This window comes from Belonocnema kinseyi, chromosome 6, assembly GCF_010883055.1.
Source record: "Belonocnema kinseyi isolate 2016_QV_RU_SX_M_011 chromosome 6, B_treatae_v1, whole genome shotgun sequence".
In the NCBI taxonomy this organism is placed as follows: Eukaryota; Metazoa; Arthropoda; class Insecta; order Hymenoptera; family Cynipidae; genus Belonocnema; species Belonocnema kinseyi.
The window spans coordinates 28,691,592-28,700,770 of NC_046662.1; the positions used below are offsets into that span (position 1 = coordinate 28,691,592).

The following is a 9,179-nucleotide window of genomic DNA, read 5'->3' on the forward strand; positions in this document are numbered from 1 at the left end:
GAATCTTCAACAGTTTACTTTTTAATTATTTTGCATTTTTAAAAGTTTGAAAATCAACAGTTAAATACAAAAAAAACGAAAATGGGCTCAAATATTGAAAACGTAACTGCTAACAGTAATGAAAATTTAACTATTTAAATTTAAAGAAAAGTGAAAAATAAATTTTCAAAAGTTGAATTTTCAAAAAGTTGAAAATTGACTTTTCATCCCTTAAAAATGAAAGAAACTCAGATTTTTCACTCTTGAAAATTTAGCTGCTCAAAATTAAAGAAAATTCAACTGTTAAAAATGCAACATTTAATTTTGAGCTGTTAAATTGTTAAAAAGTTGAAAATTCAATTTTCATTTTTGAAAAAGTTGAAAATTGAATTTTTTTTAATCTTGCCACTTTATTTACATGACTAGCTGTATTTTTTTTCGCTCGGGAAGAATAAACAATGGGAGTAATAGTACTGCTAATGAAAAGCAGCGTGGGATGTCAGGTGGGGATTTTAATTCCGCGGTGAATATATAAGTGAAAGATACCGCTAAAACACTCAATCGTTTTGGTGCACGTTGACTCGTTCTATGCGGAAGCTGTCACCATGGACGTGAGTTCCATAAAAAAAATATCACATTACAGTTATATTACATTTTTTGCACTTTTTTATCAATTTTGTTAATCTTCAATAATACAAATGTATTTTATAGAAATTACCACAAATTTCATATTGTTATTGAATTTTCTGACTTATTCCAGATTTTTCCTAACCTGGGGTCACCCAGGTCATACCAATTTTTAAATTCAAGTCTCCGATCAGAAATCAAAATATTTAGAATGTAATTCTAAATTTGAAATTATATTATTTTAATTTTATGAAAATATTAAAAATATGTTTTATCAAGCTTGTAGTGCTTCAACGAATTTTAAGAACTTAAATTATTTTTTTCATTAGAAAAAATATTGATCCATTTTTAACATTATTTTAATTTTTTGAGAATATTTGAAATATATTTTCATCATGACAATTTCAAATAACTATTTATTTTTAGGTTTATTTGTTTTTAAGCTCGTAAAAATATAATTTTCTTAAGAAACTTAATGAAATTCAAAAGGATTTTTGAAAGTGTTAGATTCGTCAAACCAAAACTTCAACAAAAAAGTTAATCTTGAACCAAATAGTTCAATTTTCAAACAAAACAAAAAAATTTATTTTTTTATCCAAAGATATGAATTTTGCACACAAAAGATCATTTTTAACTGATTAATTGAAGTTGATATCAAAAAGATTAATTTTCTACCATAAAAGACAACTTTTTAACTAAAAAATATTTTCAAATCCAAATCCAAAAGATTTAAATTCATCCAAAAAAGTTAATTTAAACAAAATAGTTGAATCTTCAGCAAAAAAGTTTTGATTTTAAGCTAACAATTATTTATTTTTATAAAATAGGATCAAATTTCTATCAAAACAGATGAATTTTTAAACCAAAAAGACGATTTTTCATCAAAATTGTTGATTTTGAAACCAAGAAAGATTTTGTAGACCAAAATAAAAAAAGTTTGTAGGAAACTATAATCTGAAGGAAAAATTAATTTCTAATACAAAATAAAAATTTCTAGTATCTATTTATGTTTTAGTTCTCGTTGATGATTTGCTTTGAGGTTATATAAATATACATGTCCTAGGTTTTTTTTAATTTAGAAATATTTTTGAGGACTTCACATATGTCGAAAAAGTTTCTAGAAAAATTCCAAGAAATTTTCTTTCTATTTTAAAAAATTTTACAAAAGTTAAGAGAAAATTCATGTACTTCAAAAGTTATTAAAAACTTTTTGAGACTTGGAAAAAATTTAGGAATATTTTATAATTGTTTTGCAAATCTTTCAAAGTTTTTAAATATTTTAAATCTCTTCAAAGTCTTAAAAATCCCTAAATATTTTTTTAACTCTAAGTATTCCTAGAATTTTTTTGGAATATGCTCTTAAGTTTTTTGAAATTTTGTATTATTCTTGATATTTTCCTAAAAACTTATAAATATCTCTTAAAATGATTGTATTTTGTCCTAAAATTTTGATCAAATTCTGCAAAATTAATAAGGGTTTCTTTAAATGTTCAAGATTCCTTTTTGATAATTTTGACAATGTTTTAGATCTTTAGGAATATTTTCTTGTAATAGATGTTGTGAAATAAAATAATCCTTTAAAATTTCCAAGAAATATTTTTAGAAACCGTTTATTCTTTTGAAATCTTTCAAAATTCTTAAGAATTTTCTAAATTTTTCGTTCGAAATCATGCAAAATCAGCATTTTGTTTAAAATAAAAACATTCTTTTATCCATTAAAAATTCGAAATATCCGTTAATTATATTTCATTTTTTCCTGTATTTTTAATAAAAAAATATTTTATTTCAAAGAATGTTTATAAATTTCCAATAACTTCAGCTTAAATTGGTGTGTTTTACCTGAAAATTTAATTTTTAAATAATAAATAATTAGATTTAAATCCAATGTATTTTTATAAATAATAAAACGTATAAGGTTAAACAATTTTGGGATTGTGTTAATTTGCTTCGTCAGAAATTCACATTTTTATTTTTAAAATCATTAGATTTCACCGAAAATTCATAATTTTTTAACAGTTTTAGGTTACAATGGCATGTAGCAGAAAAGAATGTTATTTTAAAAAAAAAATAATTATAATTTGTGGAAGATATTTCATCAATTTGAGGTTCTGTCGAAGCTTTTTTCGTCGGCTATGTTCTTGAATTTTACTACCACATTATCATTTGATAATAATAATTTCAATTTTTTTTAAAAAATGTTAATTTTTAAAAATTTTCAATGAAGTTCCGAAGCTTTTTGAGGATTTTGAAAGGTTTTAAGATAATAAATTTTTTTCTTCAGATTCCAGAAAAAATTTGTTATGATTTTTTATTTTAAAAAACTGATTTGAAGAAAATTGTTGACCAAAATTTTAAAAATTTTAAATAATTACCTAAAGTTTAGAATGTGAATGTTAAAAATTTTAAAGCCAAATTTTAAAATTGTGAAAATCACAACAATTTAGAAAAAATTCGAATAAGTTTAAGAGATACTTAGAAGTTTTCAAAAGGTATAAAAATAATTTTCAACTTAAAAATTTTTCAATCAATTTAAAACAAAATGTAAATTTTTTATGCTTTTAAAATTGGTAAAAAAAAATGAAAGATTTTAATGCAATTATTCTGTAGAAAATTGGTCTTTTTAATGAATTGAACTGCTCTTGATTTAAAATAATTTTTTTTTAATTAAAATATTAACTGTTACACTTTTTGTTGAGATTTTGATCTTATATATTTATAAAATTATGAAAAAAGATATAAAGGTAGCAATCTATATTTCTGCAAGGCCATGGTTCGCTTATGAATTAGTCAAGGCTCTATAGAAGTAGAAAAAAGAATGCAATGTAGCTTACAACAATTAAAAAATCATTTACGTGACAAACAAAAAAATTACAAGAATGTAAAAACGTATAACTTGAAAAAATACATAAACTCAAATCTAAATTATCAGGAGTCTTAAGTATTTGGAAAACCAGACATTTTTAACTGTAAAAATTTATTATTTGTATACAGTTATGCAATATACAAAGACCAGCATTTTAATCTTTAAAAAAATGACTATCCGACCATTAAAGATAAATTTTAAAGAAAAAATTTAATTTCCTACAAAAAATATGATTTTTTAACCAAATAAATTTTTTAATGGAATGGTTACATTTTCAGTGAAAAATTAATTTAAAGAAAAAAAGTAAAACTATCCAGCAAAGCAGTGAATTTTCAGCGTGTAAAGATAAATTTGGACTAAAAAATGTTATAGCTAATGTTTTAACAAAATGGATTGAATTTAAAAACAAATAGTTGAATTATTAACTAAAAAGATCAATTTTCAACCAAAAATAGAAAAGTTAAATTTTGAATAAAAACATTAAATTTTAAAAACAAAAATGAATTTTCGACAAAATAGTGCAACATTTAACAAATACAATAAATTTTCATCTCTGATTATAAATAATCAACAAAAAAATAATTTAAAAAAAAATGTTTGACCCTTCAGTCTAGTAGTTCTATTTTCAAATCAAACATATTATTTTCCAGGAAAATAAGTAACCTTAAAAACAAAAATATGAGACTTCAACAAAAATAAAATTTTCAATAAAAAGATGAATTTTCCACGAAAAATTTAGTTTTTGCTGTTTTAGCAAGAAAAAACGAAATTTAAAAAATAGAATCAGATTTCAAACAAAAGCAATAATTGTTTAATGAAAAAATTAATTTTCAAACTATAAAGATGAATTCTTAACGAAAATTTATATGTTAACAAAAGAGAATAATTTTCTACAAAAAAAAATAATTTTTTTTAAATACATGAATTTTCAAGTAAAAAATCATATTTTAACCAAAAATGGAAAATAAATTACCAATTAAAAGATTAATTTTTAACAAAATAGTCGACTTCCAACCAAGGAAATGAATTTTCAACTATAATGATGAATTTTCTTCTGAAACAGTAAAATTTTTAGGTACAAATTTAATTCTCAACCAAATCGTCTAATTAAAAAAAAAATTAACTTCAAATAAAAACAGTAGCATTTTTAAACAAATAGTTTAATTTTTAAAACAAAAAGACGATTTTTTAGGAAAAATTTGAATATTCGAAGAAAAATTTAATAGTTGATATTTGAATTTAAAATTTGTTTAACAAAATAATTAAATTTTAATATACAACAAAAAATTCATTTTCAAACAATAAAGGTGTATTCTTAAAACAAAATGTAATAGTTGATATTTAATTAAATAACTTTCTACAAAAATAGACGTATTTTACAACCAAACATACGAATTTTCAACAAAATACATACAATTTCAACTGAAAAGATCGATTTTCTGCTAAAAATGGAAAAGTTCGTTTTTTAATAAATAAAAAATATATATATATATATATTCAACGAAATATTCAAACTTTCATTCAAAAGAAAAAATTTTGAACTAAAATTTTGAATCTTAAAAAAACAGTACTATACATTTATATTATTTAATTACAAAAGTATATTGTATTATTATAAATAATTTTTGATTTTTTAATGCAGGATTTCAAATTCGCGACTATATTCCTAGTTTTGGGCATTACTATAAGTGTCATCGTGCCTGTTCAGTCTTATGGGTTTTTCCAGCCCCAATATTTTCAACTTCCGGTACTGCAACAACCATATAGTCCTTACCCACAGTATGACATCTACAGGGTAAGTAAAAATAATTTTTGTTTTCACCAATTTTTTTTTTCAACTACTGTAAAAGTTTTTTTTTAATTTTTAATCCATTTTTTGCCTTCACTTTCGAAGAAAAAATCCTTTGAAAATTAATCAAAAAGTTTTAAGGATCCTTTTGATATGTTAAAAAATTTATTTTTTTATATTACATATAAATTTTTATCTCCAAAATGTAATTAATAGGATGGTGTTATAAAAAATCTAGGTGAATCATGATCCCAAAAGTATTCCGAGCCCTGCTTATCAACCTGCGTATCCAATAAATCGAAGAACACAAGTGCCAATAGTTTATAATTACTATGGAACACCCGTCTACGATTTTAGATCTGCAAATCCGGTAATTATGAATTAAATTTATAAATAAATTAAATTAATTAAACAATTAAAGTGAATTAAATTAAATTAAATATTGTAATGAGATAAGAGAAATTGAGAAACATTCTTTTTCGATGTTTTTTTAACCAAATTTAAATGAGCTAAATATTTTATTTAAAAAATTGAAATTCTGAATTAGAAGAGAGATTTAAAAAAATCCTTTCTATTAAATCAGAACTAAAATTATATTCCATGTTTCACATAAACATTATATTTATTTCCAAAAATTCTCTGTTCCCAGTCAGGATTATATTTTACAAAATTTTTTGTGACAAGTTTTAACTTTAACCATTTTTAATTCGGAAGAAAGAAGCTTCAGAATTTGACAAAGTTTTATTTGAAAAAAAAACAGAATTTATAAATTGAAACAAATTCTCATTTGGAACAAGGAATTTTCAAAACCTGAGGAACTATGACTTGGAACAGAGATTTTTTTGGTAAATACTCATTTTATCAATTCGAATTGACATTTTTTTCAAATTTATCTGTCCCAAGTAAAAAATTACCTGTTCCAAGATAAAATTATAATTATTTTAAAAATTCCCATTTTAAAGAATTTTTCAAATTTTCATTTATTTATTTCGCGTTTAAGCTTAGAAGTTTAATTATTGTTGGAATTTCTCTATACCAAGTTAAAATTAAAGAAATTAAAAAAAATAGGTTAATTTCAAATTGTGATGAATTCTGATTTGAGAGAGTGATATTTTTTTAATTTTCTTCTTCTAAATCAGAATTAAAGTTGTTTTCAAATAATTTCATTCCATTTCGATCCCGGAGTACAAATTTTAATTTTTTACGGAAATTCCCTTTCTCAAACACAAAATTATAAGTATTTTTTGTAATTCCTTATTCCAAGTGAAAATTATAATTTTTCAAAAATTCCCAGCCCTAAAGTAAAAATTCTAATTCTACGCTGAATTTTCCTTTCCCAAAATCAAAATTAGAATTGTTCAACATTATTATTCTTGAAAAAATTTCCTATCACAAACATAGACTTGAAATAAAATTTTTTTACTAATAAAAATTATAATGCTTCTCAAAAAATTCCCTCTCTCCCAGTCGAAATTATAAATCTTTTGCCAAACTTAAAATTTTATTTATTTGCCACATAGTGAACATTTTAATTCTTTGCAAAAATTGCTTCCCTCAAAGTCAAAATTATAATTTCTCATGAAAATTCTCTATCGAAAAATCAAAATTATAATTCTTCTAAGAAAATTCCCTATCCCAAAGCCAAATTATAATTATTTGCATACTTTAAAAATAATTTAAAAAAAATTTATTACCACAAGTCAGAATTGTAATTCATTGCGCAAATTGTCTATTCCAAATTAAAAATACTAATTCTTTGAGAAAATGGTCTGGCCCAAAATCTTAATTTTTTGCGAAATTTGTCTGTTCTAAAGTCCAAATTAAAATTCTTCACAAAATTCCTTGTTTCAAAGTCGAAATTGTAATTTTTTACTCTGTCCCAACTCAGAATTATAATTGTCATTCTTTCACAAAAATTTCTCGTTCCAAATGAAAGTAATAACTTTTTTCACAAATTCCCTGCCCCATAGTAAAAGTTCTAATACTTTGCGAAAATAGCCTCTCTCAAAATTAAAATCAAAACTGTTTGCAGAAATCCCCTGTCCCAAACTCATAATTAAATTTTTTTAAATTACCTGTTCCAAGATCTAAATTACAATTACAAATTATAATTCTCTTAGAAAATTCTTTGTTCCATGTCGAAATAATTGTAATTCTCGAGATTATTTTTTTATTCGTTTTATTTATTCCCTGTCCCAACTAACAACTATAATTTTTTCACAAAATTCACTGTTACAATTTAGAATTATACTTTTTTTTAATTTACAATTCCAAGAAAGAATTATGATTTTTTTTTAAAATTCCCTGTCCCAAAGTCAAAATTAAAGTTCTTTGGGACCTAAAATTTCCTGTCACGAACTCAAAATTACATTATTTTACTGAAATCCTAATTTATAACTTAGAATTGTAATTCATTTCAAAAATGTGCTGTTCCTAGTCAGGATAATTTGAAATCTTTACGTGAATTTTATAAATCTCGTTTTCATTTATTCCCTTTACCAACCAAAAATTACAAATCTTTTTGAAAATTCTTTGTCACAATGTCGAACTTATAATTCTTTACCAAAATATCCGGTCCCAACTAAGAATTATAATTCTATAAAATCTTTACTTTTACAAATCAGAATTGTAATTATTTTTAAAAAATTCCTTATTCCAAGGGAAAATTATTATTTTTGCATAAACTTCCTATTCCAATTTAGAATTAGAAATGGTAAAGTATATAAAACCACTTTTACTTTTCACCCTCTTAATTAGAATAAGACTTGGCCAAACGGTACACAAATTATTTTTGTATTGAAATATTTAAATTTTCGAGAACTGAATACAGTTTGTTTTTTTAATTCACCGCTTTTCTGATTTGTTTCCCCTTTTTTGTCCATATAAGTTCTATCCTGGAGGAAGACCAATATTTCCACCTCCTCCTCCGCCTCTTGGACCATATGGGCCATATGATCCATTTTCACCAGAAAATCCAGAAAAAGGTGAGGATGATGGTATTGAAAAACTCGAGAAACATGAAGCTGATAAGAAAAAAAATAAAAAAACACAAAAACCAAAAGATAGTGGAGATGCCACAGAACCTGTTGAAGACACCACTGAACCTATTGAAACTACCACTGAACCTAGCGATGAATCCATAACCGTGGATGCATTACCAGAATAATTTTGTAAAATAACAATCAGTTTTAAAATCTACGGAATGTATTATGTGTTAAAAAATCAAATTTTTTGCTCATTCTTAGAAATAGTCTCGTCTTAATTTAAATATATGTATGTATAATGTATATACACCAAAAAAAACTTGGCATAAAATATGACTGATTCAATTGTACAGAATTTAACAACTGGTTTCTTTATTAAACCTTATCTGAAAATAAAACCTTAAAAAAATAATTAGATTTTCATTCAAAAAAGATTCCATTTCACTTTCGTACAAGAAAAGAAGAATTGTAAACAATAAGTCAATTTTCAAAAAACAAACGAATTTTTACCAAAATGTACATTTTCTAGGATAGTTGAATTTTAAACAAAATAGTTACATTTTTATCCAAGAAAAATGCAATATCCTTCGAAATTATTGTTTTTGTTTACCATTTTTTTTTTCATGCAGCATTGCATATTGGCATCAATTTTTCATGGAATTAGTTTAAAAGGTGAACTAAAATAATAGACGAAATTTTTTCGATATGCAATTTTGAGTTTCAAGTAAAATATAAAATAAAAATCATGTATATTTTTTAAAGAAAATAATTCTTAGATGCTTTTTTATCTTGTAAACTGCTTAATTAGTTATCAGTTAATTACTAAATCTAAGTAATAAAAAGGGATGTGCAAATCAAGAAAAAAATATATGTAAAATAAAAATTATTTCAATTATTCAAAGAAAATAATTTTTTTAATGCTTTTTATGTTATTGCT

At 23.2% G+C, this 9,179-nt stretch overlaps 1 protein-coding gene across 1 annotated transcript; it reads left to right on the forward strand.

Moving 5' to 3' along the window:
* Window positions 1-544: 544 nt before the first annotated feature.
* On the forward strand, window positions 545-8,583 carry LOC117174571. Its single transcript, XM_033363795.1, has 4 exons — window positions 545-590; window positions 5,112-5,264; window positions 5,497-5,628; window positions 8,146-8,583. The coding sequence occupies exons 1-4, from the start codon at window positions 585-587 to the stop codon at window positions 8,422-8,424; spliced, it is 570 nt and encodes a 189-aa protein (XP_033219686.1). The 5' UTR covers window positions 545-584; the 3' UTR covers window positions 8,425-8,583.
* Window positions 8,584-9,179: the final 596 nt, after the last annotated feature.

Coding starts and splice junctions, on each gene's coding strand:
- LOC117174571 (XM_033363795.1), top strand. Junction 5,265..5,496: donor CACAGTATGACATCTACAGG/GTAAGTAAAAAT, acceptor TAAAAAATCTAG/GTGAATCATGATCCCAAAAG. Junction 5,629..8,145: donor ATTTTAGATCTGCAAATCCG/GTAATTATGAAT, acceptor TGTCCATATAAG/TTCTATCCTGGAGGAAGACC.